The 20,083-nt window shown below is 39.4% G+C and overlaps 3 protein-coding genes across 5 annotated transcripts; all 3 read left to right on the top strand.

Annotated features, from left to right (window-relative positions):
* The first annotated feature begins 496 nt into the window (after positions 1 to 496).
* On the top strand, positions 497 to 7,042 carry LOC113730632 (U-box domain-containing protein 44). Its single transcript, XM_027255460.2, has 5 exons — positions 497 to 1,156; positions 1,677 to 2,468; positions 3,334 to 3,640; positions 4,423 to 4,887; positions 5,290 to 7,042. Exons 1-5 carry the CDS (start codon positions 710 to 712, stop codon positions 6,399 to 6,401), a joined length of 3,123 nt encoding a protein of 1,040 aa, XP_027111261.1. The 5' UTR covers positions 497 to 709; the 3' UTR covers positions 6,402 to 7,042.
* Positions 7,043 to 11,488: 4,446 nt separating this feature from the next.
* Positions 11,489 to 15,883, top strand: LOC113730631 (omega-3 fatty acid desaturase, endoplasmic reticulum-like). Of its 3 annotated transcripts, none has more exons than XM_027255444.2 (9): positions 11,489 to 11,627; positions 13,173 to 13,560; positions 13,678 to 13,767; positions 13,877 to 13,943; positions 14,238 to 14,330; positions 14,424 to 14,609; positions 14,707 to 14,787; positions 15,090 to 15,227; positions 15,367 to 15,883. In XM_027255444.2, exons 1-9 carry the CDS (start codon positions 11,618 to 11,620, stop codon positions 15,559 to 15,561), a joined length of 1,248 nt encoding a protein of 415 aa, XP_027111245.1. In that variant the 5' UTR covers positions 11,489 to 11,617; the 3' UTR covers positions 15,562 to 15,883. The 3 variants fall into 3 exon arrangements, with proteins under 3 accessions (XP_027111245.1, XP_071935468.1, XP_071935462.1); XM_072079367.1 differs by lacking the exon at positions 11,489 to 11,627 and adding an exon at positions 12,502 to 12,579; XM_072079361.1 differs by lacking the exon at positions 11,489 to 11,627 and adding an exon at positions 12,842 to 12,969.
* Positions 15,884 to 18,452: 2,569 nt separating this feature from the next.
* Positions 18,453 to 20,083, top strand: LOC140036760 (uncharacterized). The gene is made up of 2 exons (XM_072079355.1): positions 18,453 to 19,513; positions 19,638 to 20,083. Exons 1-2 carry the CDS (start codon positions 18,532 to 18,534, stop codon positions 20,024 to 20,026), a joined length of 1,371 nt encoding a protein of 456 aa, XP_071935456.1. The 5' UTR covers positions 18,453 to 18,531; the 3' UTR covers positions 20,027 to 20,083.

The raw sequence follows: 20,083 nt of genomic DNA, 5'->3' as shown, positions 1-20,083 counted from the left end.
GTGCTCATTCACCCGAGAAATAAAAAATTGACGGTGTCAAAACAGAAAACCATCCCAATTGAAGGGAAGGTGTCAAAACACACGGTGGTACTAATTGTAAGCAGCAGAGATTGTAACGTAACCAGTGGGGAGCTGCACGGTCAACTCTCTCTTGGAACGTGAGAAGAGAGGGGTTATGAAATGAAATACCACTCCTATTCGCCATGTTGGATCAATTGGGTAGTAAACCTGATTATGGAATTTCTAATCCATATTCCAATATGGAATTACTTTGTACAAGAAATTATTTTCTTTTCTTAGGGTGCCGGGTTCCTTGAATTTTTATTTTATTTTTTTTGAAGGAAAGGGTTCCTTGAATTTCATATCAAGTTATTAATACCCTCTATTAATTAATTGATATAATTCAATTGGGGGGGGGGGGGGGGGGGGGGGGGGGGGGGGGGGGGGCCAGGGGCAGTAAGCAAAGTAGCACTGCTTAATATTTATACGCGTGTCAAAGTAGTTCCACTAGTCAAACCTTTGACTCTTTCTTCTTCTTCCCATCCCACCCAGCATTGCAATTGAACTGAGGAAAATCTTTACAATCACCGCTGCCGCTCACCCTCACTCAAAGGCCAACAATTTTTACTACTAGTACTGCTCCAAAACACACGTAGTCAGTCATGCCTGACTTCCTACTTTGACCCTCTTCGTCTGACGCACCCCCAAAATGGAAATGGCCTCATCGTCCTCCTCACACGCCGCCGTGGAGGCAATCCACCGAGCATTGTCCGATGTCTCCGTTTCCGACGACCGCCAGTACGCTTGGGAAAACGCTAGACGCTTCTCCGGGTACGTCAAGAGGATGCACTTCCTAGTCAACCAGCTTCTCCGGTCAACGGTGCCAGAGAATCTCCCGCCTTCCGTTCTGACTGCTCTCAAAGGTATCACCGTTGATTTGACTCAAGTCGCTGAGACTTTAGCTGTGTACAAACACAAGAGCAAGATCTTTGTGCTCATTAACTGTCTGGAGCTCTGCGCCTCTCTCCAGGAGCGCACGTTAGCCATTGCCGCGTGGTTAGCGCTCCTCGGCTCCGCCGTGCAAGACGACGGCATTCCCGATCTTCAAAACAAAATCGCTGATCTTTCTAGAGATATGAAACAAGCCCACTTCAGAGTAAATTTTCTTTTTAATCTCCACCTTATTATTGTATATATTATGACATCACATAGTCCAGCTCTCTCTCTCTCTCTTTTTTGCCTGCCCGTGTTTTTATAGTATGTGCTTTTGGCCACTTTCCTGTTCACTCTTCTTAAGTTTCTGAAGAAAAAAAGTCGGTTTAAGTTTCCTTTGTGCATGTGTGTGTTTTACGTGCGCTCTGGACCGGTCTTTTCCATTTTTCTGTCAATTGTTCTAAGTCGTCGTTAGTATTATTGCTATCGTTTCAGTTATTATAATGTTGTTTGGGTGTTAATCCATGTTTTTTATTGGGGTGTGCGTCTGCGTGTCTGTTCGCATATGTGTTTTCCCATTTTTCGTTTTGTTATAGTAGTATGCGCGCTTTTTTATCTGTGCTTATGGCCTCTCTCTTTCCGCTCTTGCAGTAGCATTTTAGAGTTTTGTTATTATGTGCGTCCATCTCTGTGTCAATGAGGGGTGTTTTAATGTGCGCTAGCTGTTGGCCTGTGATATGTAGGTGACAGAGAATGAAGAAAGAGTTTATTGCACTTTGAAAAAGGAAGGGCAAGGAAGGCAATGCAGCAAAGCAGTGCAGGGTGCAATGGTAATGGATTTAGCTAGAGCTTTGGGGATAGACTCTAATAACCACTTGGCATTAGCTGATCAGGTTAAGCTTCTTAGGAATGATATAGGCAACTCATCTTCTATATCAGATAGGCGTATCTTGACATCATTAGCGAAGATTGTCGAAAATTGGGCAATTCAGCCGGATATTCTAACCCAGAAGTTCGATTTCAATTCTGAAGAGGAAGGAGCTCAATTATTGCCTTTTAAGAACTTTCTTTGTCCCTTAACCAAGGAGATAATGAAGAGTCCTGTTGTGTTGGAATCGGCTCAGACATATGAGAAAACTGCTATTAATTATTGGTTTGAGAGATGTTTAGAAGATGGTCGTGAGCCGACTTGTCCTGTTACTGGGGTGGTGCTAAAGTCATTGGAGCTCAAGCCTAACATTGGATTAGCTGGTGCTATTGATGAGTGGGTCACCCGGAATATTGAGGTTCAGATTAAGAGAGCTGTTGAGTATCTCAGTGAGGATTCTTCATCGATGGACTCAATTGACAGGTCACTGGATAGCATATATAAGATTTCTGAAGAGCATCCTATGAGCAGATACAGGGTCAGAAATGAAGGCATTGTTGTTCTTATTCTCAAGCTGCTTAGGAATTCTTCGAAGGTTATTGGATCACTTTTAAAAAGTAAAGCTCTTATGGTATTGTTTAGCATGGCCAAGGATGAAGAAAGCAGGGTGAGTGTGTTCAACCTCCTATAACAACTAAAAAGTTAACATGGCAACCTTCACTTTTCTTGTGCTGTGAATATAAAACGTCCTGATAACTGCTGGCATTGGTGATGTAGTCTAATCTCTTTGGTGCTTTTTGCTCTTGTTTTTATAGATGTAGCCCAACTGAACACGCTGTCTTTAGGCTTCCTGAGAAACTAAAGTTACGTTTCTCTGGCAGCATTCAGCAGTAGTTTTAAGTTCTAAGTGTCTGAATTCATGATCTATCAGAAGGAAGTATAAGGCTGTCTGGGTAGTTGCTAGCCTATGAACTGCTGGATTCAATCTTTGTCACAACTAAAAAGTTATGGCCCTGTCAATATAATGGTAAGAAAAAGGTAGATTCCCAGCTATTGTGCACTTGATGTGAGCACTAGGTAGATTCCCAGCTATTGTACACTTGATGTGAGCACTCATTTTGTGAAGTAGTCTTCTTTGTCAACCTTTGGCAAGTCAGCTTGATCATATGAAGGAAGAAAGTGTGAGGGAGAGGCTTTCGTCTCCTTAATGAAGAGAACAGGTTCACATTGATCTTGCCATTTTTTTTTTATCTTGTCAATTTATTCCTTTTTACTCTAAGGATTGGGTATTAGGGTGTCAAAGAATATGTTGCAAAGTCTCTCAATTGGTCTTTAATAGTCGTTTAGCTGACCAATGTTCAATGAAGTTCATTGATGCATGTTATGGAACCCATGTGAAAATTCTTTATTCCTTTTGTTTAGCTGTGAAAGTATAGTAAAATATAGCTTCTAAAATTAGTAATATATGAAATCTTGTGCACTATCTTGACATTACGACCCTTTGTGTTCTTCCTCTTCACACCATTTTCCAGGTGATAATGCTTGCAGAGGGGATTACTAGGTCGGCTATACATGGTCTGATTGGGAGCTCAGAGAAAGAGAGAGAATTTGCAGTGAGGCTATTACTTGACTTCTCAAGTGATGAAGATTTCTGCATCAAAATTGCTTCAGAAAAGGGGGCGTTAGTTCTTCTTTCATGTATGGCAGATAATCTGGAAAATCGTTCTTTATCTCATTTAGCTGAGGAGGTCCTGAAGCGCATAGAGAAGGTGGAGCAGAATGTTGAGCATTTAGCAGTGGCTGGAAGATTTGAACCTTTAATGAAACGGTTATGCGAAGGTACGTATTCTATTGTAGTGCTGAAACATTAGGGATAAATTGACAAGGATACTCGGTTAAGAACTATGGCTGCTTGATTATATAATTCACATGTTTGCAGATAAGAGAAGTTTCATCTTCAAAGCTTAGTTCTCAGGCTTTTATAGTTACTAAAATTTCTTTGGGGCGTCCAGATTCCCAGAAACTCGGACATTGAAAAATTGTTTATTGTAGATGTTTCAGCACATCCAACATTACAAGCAGTCCTGCCCCTGAAACTCTTTCATTTTCCCTTCTGGTGATCTAGCACAAATAATTTAAATATAATCAAGGATCCAAAGTATATTGTCAGTGTGAATGCTTACTAGTTATATTCTCACCATTTATTACTGTTTTGCGACATGCATTATACTTTTTTCTGTAACTGTATTCTTGTACTAAATTTGAGAAAATGGGGGAAAAAAAATGCATCAGAGGTCTGATGATTCATTGGCATGTACACCCGGAGGTCAGAAGATTTATTCACATAATTACCTGTTTACTTAATAAAACAGAATTTGCTTTGAAATCATACAAATAAAACTAAGAACAGGGCTCCAACAAAATAATTGAATAGATGAAGGGCATGATTAGAGGTTTCTTTCTAATATTTCTGTTTAAGTTTCTTATGCTTTAATGTTTATGTTCAACTACTTGACACCAATGATCATATCCGAAACGTATACTCTATATTCCTATGAACACTTCCATACGAAAGGAAGGAAAAACTTTTTTTCATTGACTCTCAATGTTCCATTGAACAGGTCCTGATGATGTCAAAATAGAGATGGCATCTGTAGTGGGGAGAATGACCTTGACAAATAGCAGTAAGGAACAAATTGCTTGTCAGGGTGCTAGAAGTTTAGTTGAACTGCTATCAAACCTGGATGGAAGAGCAGCAAGTCTGCAAGCTTTGTATAACATTTCATGCTTTGCTGAAAATGCTACAATCCTTACTGATTCTGCGGTGCTTCCAGCTCTAACAGAAATTCTTTTTGAGAATCAAGTTGTATCCTTAGCATTGAAGGCATTAGCTGCATCGATTATTGCAAATATTGTGATGAGCCCTGGACATTGGGAATTAGCTTCTGCTGACAAGGCAGGGCATCCACTGCAGTCAGAATCAATTATTTCTAGTTTTCTGGGGCTTCTTTTACTTGCATCACCTCCATGCCAACTATCTGTTCTCCAAATTCTATATCGTATTGCATCCTCACCCCAAGCATCAGGTAACTTTTGTCATATCAATATAACCTTTACACTCTTTTGCAGAAAAAATAAGTTACCATTCCCTTTGGAGTTGGATTAGAGGAAAGAGAAATTAATGCTTTACATGAAATCAAAAAGAAAGAATTAAAATGTAATCCCTAGTAACTGGAATACAGCAATATTATGGGGTTTGAAAACAATCTGATCCAAACTTTCCGAGATGCTTGGAAGCAGTTGGATATTAGTACACCCTTCCTGTATTAGTGTAAGAAAAATAGCCTTAAATGATGTTTTCATTAACTAACACAACTAGTTTTCTAGAACTTGCTTAATGGTGAAACAGAACTCATCCTCAGAGCATCCTGGGCTAATGACACTCCTGCGTCACTAATGACAATTGGGTGTTACTGTCTTTTCTGCAGAATCTGTCACTACTCTCATAAGATCTGGAGATGGTATCAAAACAATTATCACATTTCTTGAGCGCCCAGAAATTGAACACCGGAATTATGCTTTGAGGCTTACAAGGGTCCTCTCTGAGAGGTTTGGTGAAGAGCTTGCCAGTGCACTTAGAACTTCCAACAAGTTTGTCATGCTCAAAGACAAGGTACTTGACAGTCAATCCAGAGATGGTGAGCGATCTGATGCTGCCTGCATTCTTGCCAATCTTAGCCTCTCAGAAAATGAAGTGAAAACTATGTTAGGAACTGGTTTCATTAAGTGGATCGTTTCCACTTTAAAGGGCCAGCATTGCAGTACAAATGGAAGAAGTTCGAGGTCCAATTCCACCATGGCAGGAGGACTCCTTGGCTTATTACTGCACTTCTGTAGGAGCTCTGATCCACAATGTCTTGGTGTAGTCAAAGAGCATCAAGTTATGACCATTTTCCGTGACCAACTGGTTTTCGCATCAACAGTGAGGATGAAACAACTAGCTGCCCTGGGTTTGAAATACTTGTCAGAATCTGGAATGTCCCTCGCTGCTGCTGGTGACTTTGACCCGAGTCCTCCCCAAGGATTCTGCTCTTCCTTCTTCATATGTACTAGGGCCCTTCCAGCACACTCTTTGTGTCCTATTCATGCCACCCCATGCGAAGAAGGTAGCCAACTTTGTCTACTCAAGAGCAATTGCATCAAGCCTTTGGTTGATGCACTCTCAGACAGAGATACGACTGTCCAAGTTGCTGCATTAGAAGCACTTTCAACCTTGTTGCAGGAGAACCCCGCCGGTTTAAAGCGTGCTATGGGGGAGCTTGAAAGCCTTGGCATGGCTAATGCAGTCGTGGTTCTCTTCACAGAATCGCGGCCAGGGGAGCTTCAGGAAAAGGCCATTGGTATGGTGGATAAGATGTTGAGAGCGGATAGCTTCGCCAACCGCCAATCTCTCAATCAGTCTCTTGTTAGGGCCCTGGTGGAGGCCTTTAAATATGGAAGCGTTATGACAAAAAGCCATGCTCAGGATGCCCTCACCAGCTTAAAACAAATATCAGGGGTTAGTGGACAGCCATCTAGTCAAAGCCGGGGACAAAGATAGCTGTTAGGAGTCAGATGCTAATTGCAAATTTCCACCATTATCTTTCGTTCCTACACACACACACCGGTTTTCAAAAAAATGGAAAAGAACAAATCATCTTACATATTCTTTAAACAGTTGTGTAGTGATAGAAGCAAATTTATAGCAAAATAGAGAGACTGAATTTTGTATGTATGATGTTGGGGATAAACTAGGGTAGTTGCACAGTTAATGGATTATGGCAGGTCTAGTAGCATTTGAAGGTATGGTGGTTGAGATTATTCGCCCTCAAGAGTCAAGGTTGTTGGTGCACAATGCCAGCAGCAAATAGTCGTTGCCTTTGTGCACGATGTAAGCAGGCCACCATGTCGATTTCGAATCCGGCCTCTGTCGCTGTCGAGATGATGTCAGAGATAAAAGCAAGAAGGGAGTGAAGGAGAAGGGTTTCTGCAGAAGACGACGAGGGTTGATGAGTTGCGAATCATGTCTTCGAATATTTTTTTTCTTCTTTTATTTTTCTCGGTCGACCTATTCGGCAGGGAAAGGAAGAAGAGCATGATTCATTACTAGTTTGGGAGTGTTAAACCATCTGAAACATGATTCTATATAATATGTAATTGTTAAATATGATATTTCATATTTAATTGTCTCTGATTTGTATAGTTCAGTGGATCTAGACCCTTTTTTATTTTTTTATAATGTGGATCTAGACTTAAAAACCGGTCAACTGCATGATTCACTATATATATATATATATATATATTTTTTTTTTGGTTGAGAAACATTGCTGCTACTTGTCTGGTGTGAGTACTCAGGAGCACTTGTTAGGTGAAGTCCAAGTATATTAATAAACAATAATAATGTGCGTGTGTTTGCACAAGGTACAAACGCATGCTAATTTTTGTAAAATTTAAACTGATTCAAAGAGTTATTAAGCTAAGCATACTCGAATACTACTGGAACAAATTTCTTTTCCATCATGAACTACAACGTTCAAGGCCATGAACTTCTTATATGCATTTACCATGTCGTTTCTCAACAATTAAATTATTCTAAGGATTTATTTTGGTGTCAAGCTTTTTTATGCAGTATTTACTCATTATCTCTTTCGAAACTATAAAGTTGAAAAAATTTATTATATACTTGTGGGTTTTAAACAAATTCAACTCAACAGAAGCTCCTGATTACTTGGTGAATAATCAAGTAAAATCTAGACTCGAGGTTCATCGAGTTTTTAATCAAATCATGTACTATTATAAGAAATCGGGTTAACTGAGCAGTAAAACACAACTTAATATTAGGGTAGCGGTTAGATCCATACAACGTACTTTCAATGCTAATTGTATAAGTAACCAATGTATTGAAGGTGCGGATTTAGAATGGAAAAAAAAAAAAAAAAAAAGTGAAATTCAAGCGGATGTACTATATAGTAACCCGCAAGATACAGTGCATCACAAGGACGGTACTTCGGTGTGACTTCACTCACAAAATGATGGTAGGACAAACAACATTAACGACACACTGTCCTGTCCTGCACTTTTTCATGGGAACCAAACATTTAAGGTTTTAAGCCGATCCCCGTACAGCTAATTAAAGGCTGATTGCGGCCGTCGATTTGCGATCCATCTCCCAGTAAATGCTCCAAAGGTTTTATTATAATACATCGTCTCCAGTACAAATCAGTTTCCTCATTACTTGTATTAATTGGACCAACCACCTAATTCATATTGGCTCCACTCAACCATTGAATTGAATTTATTGTGTCCACCCTCTTTCTCCTTCCCCTTTCTTCCCGGAGCGTATTTTAGAATTAGAACCGTATGAGCCTTGGGGCTACCGTACAAAGGGGATGCTTAAACATTTTTCATTTGGCTTTCCAATCCTCATTCTGGGCTGATTCCGCACAATTTGCTGCTTCTGCAATTACTATTCATATTTCGACCGTGGAATGTGTGTGCGCGCGCGCATAGGGGATTATTTAGAAAAAAAAAACTTTTAAAATAATACTATATAATATTTTTTGTGACGTGATATTTATGTGATATGACAAAGTGGTTGAAATAATAAAATAGTGATTAGAAATTATTGAGTAGACTTTATATACGCTTACAGTGTATATATTATCATTGTTGAATTCATGATACGTGTGCAAAAGTTAAATTTCAAATTTAAATTTTGTATGGTTATTATTCATCGAACACCAACAGCGTATATATTATCCGTATGTAAAAAATTAATTCAAAAATATTTATGATACAATCGCATGATTTTTTTTACAAAGAAGAAGATACAAAGGAGTCATGATCATCGAGGTTGTTGGACTGAAGGTTGTTTAGAATTTTTTTTTTTTTTTTGGTAAATCATCGGAACTAAGTCTAGATAGTATGGGATTTCGCACTTTCTAAGACTTGTGAAGAAATTGTCGAGTAGGATCAACTCAAATTTGTCTATTGACTGGAGTTAAGAATTACCCCAGAATTCCATTTCAACGGCGGGTTAAAACTTGGGAAACAGTCTTATAACGTCGTTAGCAATTGGAAATGGTCCTAAAACAAATGTCAAAGCGTTTGATTTTGGGATCATAGACTTTTGATATTTGCTTCTGGAGCAGCCATTACGTTGAACCAATTGAGTTTCTCTTCTGCAACGTAAATTATATTTGCTGTATGGAGTATTAAATATCTAATTTGAGCCTTGTGGGATTGAAGGTACCATTCCACACTTTATTGGCATCAGAAGAGAATTAATTGAACTTGTGCTCATGTTAGACGAGAGGTGGTGATCTTTTCTGTTTTGTTTGGCAAATTAAGAAGGGCATTAAAATTTTCAGAAATAAATATAAATCAAGTATCACTTTTTCTTCTTCTTCTCTCTCTTTTTTAAATAGCTTTCAATATTTTACTTTAATTGTCCGTTGTATGATTTTTTAGACCAGTAAACCAATTACAGTTGTGCAATTGATATCGTGCCATAAATTGCCCTTTTTTTTTTTTTTTTTTTGTCTACGCAAAGAGTAATTGCGACTAAATCACCTTGCCCGCATATTAATTACGAAATTCTTTTTTTTTTTTGGTGAGAGTTTTTGGTTGTTTTTCCTAGAGATTTTTAGTGAGAAATTTCTGTTTTTCTAGGGATTTCTACAGAGATTTTGTGTTTTTTTTCCTTATTTTATTGCTGCATGATTTCCAACAATCTATCAATGAAATTTGTTTTCATCTAAAAAAAAAAAAAAACTGTTTTTTGATCAAGATTACCCCCCCTAGTTTAATGAATGTAAAATGTTTTCCTACTTTTTTTAAATACAAACTTGCAATTACCCCGTAGAAAATGAATCATAAACGTTATGGTTAATTTTTCAAACTTTAAGGTTAATTTTTTCAGCGAATTTGGATACACATCTATCATATATGTAAAATTTAAAATTGAAATTCATCTTTAAAATAATATAATATTTATTTTAAGCTAATAATAATGTATGCATTGTGACTGAATTATGAAATCGTACTTCGAATTATGAAATCTGGCTCTTCTCGCTTCGTGAGACGTGGCTCTTAACGCTCAACTTGAAACTACTGACAAACCCACCTCACACAAGTCAGAACGCCTACGCAATTTCCTAAGCTGTAAAAGCCCGAGAGCGAAATGCGTGGCTGAACCTTTGAGGCCCGCCCTTGTCTTGTGGACCACAAAGTTGAGATCCTCTCCGCCAGACTGCCGCTTCCCAATTCTAAATTAAATTCGGCGTCGATCTCGCGTTTATTACGTATAAATGTAGAAGAAATTTAATTAATTAATATAAATTGATTCACAAACAGCGGGAGAAAAAATTAACATATACGAACACTTGAATTCAAGACTTATAATTCATGAAATGTTAATAGTGAGAGCACTATGTGTAGGATTGTGGGTTGAAATTTTATTATATGTGAGTTTTATCTGCCATATTTTTGTGGGCTAGTTCATAATATCTTTAAAAATCGTAATACTTATCGTACTTATCCCTGTCAAATTCTGAAAATTCATCCTTTGTCTCTATCAAATTTTGAAAATTTTCAAAGTTCTTAAAAGTTTGAGAATTTTCAAAATACATATTGAGCTATTTGTCTCCAAAACTTTTCAAAAAAAATTTATGTTAGACTCCAAATATATATATATATATATATATATATATATATATATATGCATATATGTGTGTGTATTTCACCCCCTCAAACTAAAATTTTCCAGTTAGCACACTGTTCTAATACTAGTAGTTAACTCTAGTACGCAATTTTGACCTAATGGCTTCAGTCCGGCCGTCGCTTCAAAGGCCCATATTTGTGTACAGTTCATTGTAGCATGTTTAAATTGAAGAAAATGAGATACGCGCATAACCAAGGAAATTTTTTTTAAAAAAAAAAAGAAAAGAAAATCCAGCTTGAGTTTAACAACTATTGATTCGGGTCCTTGTCGCGGAGCTCCACCAGCACGAGCACAACAACACATAAAATTAAAATTTTGATTCAGAACCCAAGAAATAAATAAATAAAAATACTAGTACTGTTTTAGGGGAGAATAAACATTGAAATCTTTGAATACCACTGGTATTAATTTCTAAAAGAAATCCAGCGCCGCCCGGAAACACCACTGGTATTAATTTCGAAGCTGACTTAGTAAGAATATGAATAGGGATACAAACAAAAGTAGAGATTGGATGGGAGTATTTTCATATCCCTTGCAATGTGGAATTTAGTGTTCACAATTAAGGTCGATAATCCATCCGGGGAGCAAACTTGTTACCAAAAAAAAAAAAAATGCGTTATAGAGAGAGAGGGGTAGAGAGGGGGGAAAGGCAAAAATCGTTCGGAAATTTCCCAAAAAAGGAAATGGAGAGAGAGTACCCAAATTGTAGAAGTAAACCGATGGTGGGAGTGGCTGGAGAAGCACAACCCCACGAGAGACAACACGGAGGGCCGAGTTCGACGGGCACACATCGTCCATGTCACTAGCGTATAGCTGCAAAGCAAATTTCACACATTCCTGGCGTGTATAATGCTCTTACCGTTTTTATTCCGAGGGCCATCGATACTTTTTTGGCCTTATAAATTTGAGGATCCCTGCATGGCTGACACCCCGAGAAACAGACACAAATTCGTTTGTCCTTCTCCGGCTTGGCTGATCCAGGAATAAGCGTTCAATCTCCCTCCCTCTTCCCCCTTCTCCTTGACCCTCAGCGGCTGGTGCTCTCTTCCGCCGACATGTGTCAAGGTAAAATATCAACCAACCACATTCATGTCATGCATATGCTTAGCTCTCTAACTTTCTATTTCCGCGAAAAGTTGCCTAAAATCATGAATGGTTTGTGATGAACAAAGAGCACATCGATCTCTCCGTGTTTCTTAAGAAATATTTCCAATCTGGTAAGAAGCATATTATTCTAGAATTCTCCTTAGCTTTTTCTCTCCGTCTTTCCTGTTAAATTCGGTGGAGGATTTCTATATTTCAAACATATGGTTAACCATGGTTGATTTGATTTGAACAGGTATCGTTGATCTTAGGTACAATTGATAAGCTTGTCGTACATTTTTCATAATTTGTTGTGCATTTAAATAACTTTATTGTACTCAAACCATAAAATAAAACAAAGTAAGTTACGTGAATGTACAGCAAATCATAACAAAATTAAGGTTAATTGTACCTGTCCTGTTTCCATTTTATGTACTATTACTTTCTAAAATTAAGATTCCAATATGTTTATGTGCTGAGTCTGTCCAGAAAGTGGAATTCTTCATCATTGTAACAGAAAAAAACTGCCTTTCGTAAGAGAATTTTCCTTTTTCCCCCATGTCTTTTGCATGGGGCACCACCATATTGCACCTTTCGCTTTCTGTCAACATGGGAGATTGGAGTCCGCTAAAATTATATGCGCTCACACTATAGGATAGGATGTAACAAACTTCAGTTTTCGGTGCTAAGTGCGTGAGCGTACTTTGCTGTGCTCTTTCAGTCTTCCTAGCATCATGGCCCCAAAAAAACTTACAAATTCAACCACAAGCAGTACTACAAGTTTAATTAATTTTGTATAAATCAGAATCCAACAACGGACTGAAAACGATCTGCCCCCTTGTCACATATTATTGTCTCTCCGTCCACTATTCAGATTCGGTTCCAAAACAACTTGGGCGAAATAGGGGAGGGGATGCTTTGAGATTATTATGCGGTAATCCCACCAGCAGTAGTGAATAGTAATACTACTGTAATAGTGCTAGTGCATTGGAATAGAATACATGTCGTAGGTAGCTAGCTAATGTATAAAGAATCTCTGTTCATTAAGAGATTTAGTAAAATCAAATCCCCAAAAAAAAAAAATGATATGTACAAACCTAGAAAAAGGAGAAGTAAGGTCCTGCGAAAACGAGATGCTCTACCATATACTAGTATTTTATACTTGGAGATACCCGCGTGAAAATGCCTTTAAATTTTTGGGCGACAGACAATAGTACGAGTAATGACTAACATATATTTGTTGCAGCAAGTTCCTCACACTTGAAAATGAACCCAACTGGCATTTGCTGTTGCCGATGCTCTCTGTGCATAAGATCCACAGCATGTACGGCAAAGTCAGAATGCCATCCCCACCCCAACCCACCCCCCCTTGGTAGTCGTGCTAGAGTCTAAAATATTTGAACCCCTTTTTAAAAAAAAAAAAAAAAAAATCAAGATTCATACTTGAGCAGAAAGTGGTTGATTCCCTTTCAAGAATCTCTTTTTTGCTTCTCAAGTTGGTTTTCTTGCTCACCGACCTTTTTACAGATTTGGGTCACTCCCTTTCGCCGCTTTCGGCAGACAAGAAGGGCCAAGTTGAAAATACTAAACCTGGTAGGGCATTGGTGGGAGAGTGCGAGGAGACAGAGAGACCGGTGAACAGCAGCAGCGGTATCATTAGCAAAGACATGGATGAAGTTGATTTTGATCCAAGCGCACCGCCTCCTTTTAAGATTGCTGACATTCGAGCGGCCATTCCTGAGCATTGCTGGGTAAAGAATCCATGGAGGTCTCTGAGTTATGTTGCTCGAGACCTTGTTGTAGTGGTTGGATTAATAGCACTGGCACTTCACTTCGACAATTGGATGGTTTGGCCAGTTTATTGGGCTGCTCAGGGAACAATGTTTTGGGCAATCTTTGTTCTTGGCCATGATTGGTAACTACTGCAATCTCTTCACCCACCAGTTGATCACCACCATTTTTCCTTTTCTTTTCTTTTCTTTGTTTTGGTCTGCGATAATTAAATCAAATCTCCAATTTCTTGGAACTGCAGCGGGCATGGGAGTTTTTCCAACAACCCAACGTTAAACGGTTTTGTGGGACACATCCTGCATTCATCTATTCTTGTCCCTTACCATGGATGGTTAGTTCCTCAAAAAAAGTACTCTTTTCTTGGAGCTAGGCTCCACACAAAAAAAAAAAAAAAAAAAAAAATCAACTCCACACAATGTGACCTGAATCACTATCTGCAGGAGAATCAGCCACAGAACTCATCATCAAAACCACGGAAATGTTGAAAAAGATGAGTCATGGGTGCCGGTAATTTTCCTAACCTCATATTCTACCTTAAGCCCTCTACGGACATTTTTTCTTCGAATAATATGGGCTTTCAGTTTTATCGTTTCCCCACTCCTTTTTCCCGACAACTGGAGGAGACGATTGGGAGCCACGCCTCCTCTACTATAGGAGCAAGCATCGAACCACTCCCGATGGTTTCAGTGACTTGTCCTTCTAATTCCAGTTTTTTAGTTTCCGATTTATGACATGCCATATCCGGATACGATAGAGCTCCATCAGTCTGAACCAGCTGTTGAATTGCTTTCCTTGTTTCAGTTGCCGGAGAAGACGTACAAGAATCTGGATTACTCTACTAAGTTCATGCGTTACAAGATCCCTTTTCCGATGTTTGCATATCCACTATACCTGGTACGATATATTAAGACTTCCCAGTTTAGAAACCTTACTGCTCCCAGATGTGGCGGCATTAACTCGTTGTATTGCAATGGAATTATGTAACAGTGGAGTAGGAGTCCAGGAAAAACGGGTTCTCACTTCGACCCATACAGCGATTTGTTCCAACCCAGTGACAGGAAGTACGTGGTAACATCAACCGTCTGTTGGACTCTGATGCTTGTTTCCCTCTTCTGTCTATCAGCAGTGTTTGGTGTCATGCAAATGCTTAAGATCTATGGCATTCCCTACTTGGTAACTAGCTAGTAACTCACATAATATTATTATTACTTTCTGTTTTGAGATCTCTCCTGATTCATAATAATCTCATCGCAATTTGAATTACTTTCAGGTATTCGTCATGTGGTTGGACTTTGTTACATACTTGCACCACCATGGCTATGAACAGAAACTTCCCTGGTACCGTGGCCAGGTAATCTAATTCTAAATAAACTGGGACACTTTTTTTCTGTTGTCTCTGTCCTTGTTGGGGCCTGCTGTTTGCTTTTGTTCCAGAACGGTACTAATCTCACTGAAATTGTACCAGAACGTTATTGATTTCACGGCTCAAAATTAAAATGACATGGACCAGGTTGAGGACTCGAGGGACCATGCATTCTTTTTTTTTTTTCTTTTTTTTTCTGCGCAACTTTGTCAGCAAAACTAATTTAAAGCCCACCACCAAGGTTGGCATTCAAATTAATACTAATAATGTCTTTTGCTGCCTTGGAGCAGGAATGGAGTTACCTGAGAGGCGGCCTTACCACGGTTGATCGTGATTACGGATGGTTTAACAACATTCATCACGACATTGGCACTCACGTTATACACCATCTCTTTCCTCAGATCCCACATTATCATCTGGTAGAGGCGGTAATGACTCGAAATTTACCCACCCAACCCCCGCCCCCGGCGGCCTCTCTTTATTCGGTCTCGTGATTGTCCTTGATCAATTACTTAAATGGTAGATTGTCATATTCTGGTTTGTTTTCTTATTTTTGTCCGGACGCAGACGAGGGCGGCTAAGTCAGTCCTAGGCAAGTACTACCGAGAGCCCAGAAAATCTGGGCCAATTCCATTTCACTTAATTGAAAACCTGGTCGGAAGCATCAGTCAAGATCACTACGTTAGCGACACAGGAGACATCGTGTATTACCAGACCGACCCAAATCTTAACGGATCCCATCATAAGAGCAAGGGTCAGTAACTCCCCATCCCACGGAGTCTACGAGTTGCAGGCCAGAGAAATAATATAAGGCTTTGAAGCCATTCACAATCTGTTTGGAGCCAACTTCTGGTCCTGATGGCTCGACAATTCAGCAGTAATATTACCCTTTTTATGATAATGTTATACTAGACTATAGCATAGTTGATGAGTACAACTTGCATCTGTTCATTAGAAGTTGGAACTAAGGTTTGCCAGTTTGGTGTATTAATTCCATTGACGATGTAATACTACCATTTTTGAGACATTGAAATTTGAATTAAATCGAGCTAAAGAAGCTAAATTTTGTTCCTGTTTTATCCAACACGTTTTAAGACACAACTTTGCCTTTCTTTTCAGCAGCTTTGTTTGTGTATCTCGTTTTGTGCTGCTTTGAGGGGAGGGGAAAAAAATACCAAGACCATATTCACAATTCACGCAATTTGGACTAAAATAAATCTTTCCGAAAAGAAGTGCAAAGTGCAAGTATCCCATAAATAGGGGGAAAAGGAGAGAGAGAGAAATTTTTGTAATATTTTCTAACTAGACTATTGAGGGACTGAGGGAGAAAACTCACTTTTACACCAAATAACTTTAAAGTGCGCTACAATTTTTAGTTTTTAGAATAAAAACAGTTAAACGGAGCCTACTTCTCTAATAAATACTTTTTTTTTTTTTTTGTTTCGACGGGCACTATACTTGTCTCGTAATGGCCACTGGTTTGAGCCTAGTGATTGGAGAAGAAAAAGTAGAGCACATCAAGTCTTTACTCTAGGCCTCCTTAGTACACATTTAAGTGGTTTGCTTCAAAAAATTCAGGGGTGTGTTGTGCACCCGTTTGATCCGGTGTTAGTTCAGTTCGCTCCGAATTATTTCTGGATCTTCTTAATATAGAATAGATTAGGTTATACAACTGTTGTCGTCTCAAAAAAAAAAAAAAAAAAAAAGTCTTTACTCTAGGCCCAGAGGCCACACTAGATAGAGCCGCCTTTTTTTTTGTTTTTTAAGTAGAGGGTATCGAGTACTATTAAGGTCCTTAACTCTGGGCCCATGGTAGCCCAAATATGAACTTAATTACTGCCTGCCTGGACGGGAATTCAAATTCTTAACCTACCGGCAAAAAAGTCTCATAGTGCCCGAAAAAAGTCTTTAATGCAAATCCTAGCCAATTGAACCAAGTTAACTAACCACCCAGCCGAAGCTCATGTAAGTTAACGATTCGAATCTCACTTACAGTGAAAAAAATTCGAAAAAGATGCTATCTTCCCCTAAATTAGTAAATTAGAATAAATTAAATTATAAAAATATCAACGATGCCGTATTAAAAAAAAAAATCCCAAGTTAACTTGTTGGTTACTTTGCAGCACTACCGATGCCAGCCCATCTTCAATTTATGCTGCTACTACATGCCTTGCATATTGATAACTCCTCTCATTTGTGGGCAGCCTCAGAAGTTGTAGCAATCCTCGGAGAAAAGCCAATGAGATGTATATTGGGTGTAAAACATGAAGAACAGCATTCAATTGAGAACATGCTTCAGTTTAACTTCCATCTTCAGCTACGAAGGAAAAAATGCAGAGTTGAGCATAAAGGGTCTATCTATGGTAGAATAGAAAATGAAACTCAGCGTTATTGAGTAGTAGTCATTTTCATTGAGGTGGTGGATGGCGCGCTCAATTCAAACATCCCAAAGGGTTGTGCGTGCTATCTACTAGCACTTTGAATCATATAGTAGTAACAAGTTAAGGAAAAGGAAACCCAATTCGAATCCAAAGAATCTTTTCGGACTCCGCAATCTGCAAATTCTTCTGAACCTGGAACTGGAAGCTGGAAATGGGAAGCATGAAGTAGAAAAGGGGAACAAGAAAACACAGAGAATTGAAGCCTGAAGGCAGGGTGGGTGACTGAAGGATTCACTTTTTAAGGACCCTTTGGCATTAAATTGTTTGCTAACTATAGCCACCCACGGCCACGGGGACCGAAACAAAAATTGAATATACTGTACAAAAAAGTAGTTGGCACTTGGCAGTGTGTGTATACATACTGTACAGGCATAGTTGAAAGTCCAAGCAGGCAAGGTCAGTTTCTTTCTTCGGCTGATCGATCAGCAAACCCCACCTCCCAATGCCCAAAAAGAATTTTCCCTCACTCACTACTATTGTCTTCCGTCCTCCCTCCCTGACAATTTTCACCCACTCTCACCATCTTGACTCTCTTGAGTCTTCACCTCATCCTCCCACATTCACCTGCGCGCATAGAAAGAAGAAAGCGTTTTACCAGCGAAAACGTTTCTAATTCGACCATTTGGTTTATAGGCATTAGATAGGTTGCAAGAAAAGCATCAACCTGAACAATCCTATAGATTGTCTTAATTAGTTGCACCAGTACTTGTTTCGAGATTATCCAATGATTCTTGGTCGTAAATGCCAACAAATTCTATTCATCATTAAACTACATCTCACTTGATCCTATCCCATTGAGCAATGCAAGCCAAATCTAATCATGATCTAATAGTAGTGGGCATGCTCTCTTAGAGTCCATTCGGATTTCAGACCAAAACTCCACTCTATGCAGCCTTTGTTCGACAGATGCTATGACTGATTGCCAAGGTAGGCATGCTCAGTCGTTAGCGGTACACACCATTTGATGGAGCCAATTCGGATAAGACAAATTGCACAAATTGACTGCTCGCAGCGCGTGGGAACATAACTTCCTTCCTTTCTCCATCAAACTGCTTACATTACATTACAATATAGTAACACGCTTCCCTTTAGATTCAAATGTAAAGCCCGCCACCACCGCTTCACTGTCTCCCATCCCTCCAAACATTCAAATCTATCTTAGCTTTTCTCCATTCGCTTTTCCTCGCATTCACTGTTCTCTTTGCCAGTTCCAACTCCAAATAATTCAACTCTCTAACTGACTTTTTCTTTCTTCTTTCTTCTCGTACTTCTCATTCAAACAGAAAAGAACATGAAGTTCTTGACTTCCTCTTCATCCACCGCCTCCTCGACCATCACCTCCACCACCGCCTCCACTTCTTTCGGTAGCAATGTCCACAATTCCAGGAGCACCCCAGCTGGGTGCATTGCCGGGGTCTTCCGCCGACTTCTTTGCCTTAAAAGCCTTCCCACGCACCCCTCTGATCACTTCAAAGACACCGACCACGACTCTGTCTCCGTGGAGCTTGACAGGCTGCAATGTACTAGTACTGTAAGTGCAGAGGAGAGAGTTGAGTCCTCCGCCGCACCGAGCATCGTGGCAAGGTTAATGGGTTTAGAATCATTGCCTCAGACCGATTTTTCTGCCGCTGAAAAAAGTCCGAGTTCAATTGAACGTAGCCGGTCGATGAATTCTGTGGATTTGATGAAGGAGCTTGTGTCAATTCAGGGGAGGCATAGACGCGTGAAGAGCTTCAGGGAGACTGCTCCGACATTTCTTGAGCTAGAAGATGAGGATTTTTTTGTTCTTAGCTTTGAGACTATTGTAGGTGAAGAAAGTAGGAAATCGGAGACGCGTTCAAAGCAGAAGAAGCAAAGAGGCAGAGGAGCAAACGATAAATCCCAGAGCAGTACGGGGAGAAGGGAGAATGTTTATGAAAAGAACAAAGAAAATCAAGATCCCATGAATGTTTTAAATAATCAGAAGCAAGAGCGGACGAAGGATTCCAGGAAGGCTTCTCAAAGAGCTGTTTCTGAAGTAATGAGCGACGGTATTCGTCCACTGAGTATTAGTTCTTCCCAAAATTCATTTGAGGGGAAGGAAGTCGAAAGCAGGGCAAAGCCCATAAACCGCAAACCTGAGAATGAATTCCGAAGAAGGATGAAGAAGAGAAAAGATGATTGCTTGCCAGTAAAGAAAGTAGAATCAGATTGCTCTGATTCTGAAAATTCCAGCCCAAATTCTGTTTTGGATATCGTGAAATTCCCATGTGATCCAGAAGTTACGAGCTCAGGTTTGCTTCTTGGCTTCACATTTTTTTTCTTCTAAATTCGATTTTTCTTTCAATATTAACTATAGTAGTATAACTTTAGTGAACTTCATTGCTCTCTGGCTGAGTTTTGAATATGTTGCGACAGAGGGGCTCTCACGATTGACGAATTCAAAGTCAAGGAGGACTTTAACAGAAGAACTTGAGAATTATAGGAAGCTGAATCATCAGTACGTTGATAAGAGTTTGACAAGCAATGCTTCTGGTAAATCTAGGACTCGTAGCGAAGGCAAATGCGTTGAGTTGAGGAAGAATGATCGTGGAAGGCAGAATAATTCTGCCAACATGTGGGGTGAAATTTGCGAATTGGCAGAAAAAGACACGATTCGGTCGAATTGGATACCACTGAGCAAGGAGATTCAGAGGTTTGAAGGCTACAGAGAGATCAGTGGAGAATTCGAGATACAAATTTTTGAGGAATTGTTGGGAGAGCTGGTGGATCAGCTCGGTGGGGGGACTTGCCACCAAAATCTTTGACTTGTAAAATCACACCAACTCAACGTATTCATACTTCCTTGCTTTTTTTTTTTTTTT

Source organism: Coffea arabica, chromosome 1c (assembly GCF_036785885.1).
Source record: "Coffea arabica cultivar ET-39 chromosome 1c, Coffea Arabica ET-39 HiFi, whole genome shotgun sequence".
Classification (NCBI taxonomy): domain Eukaryota; kingdom Viridiplantae; phylum Streptophyta; class Magnoliopsida; order Gentianales; family Rubiaceae; genus Coffea; species Coffea arabica.
This window is presented reverse-complemented; position numbering and strand designations above follow the sequence as displayed.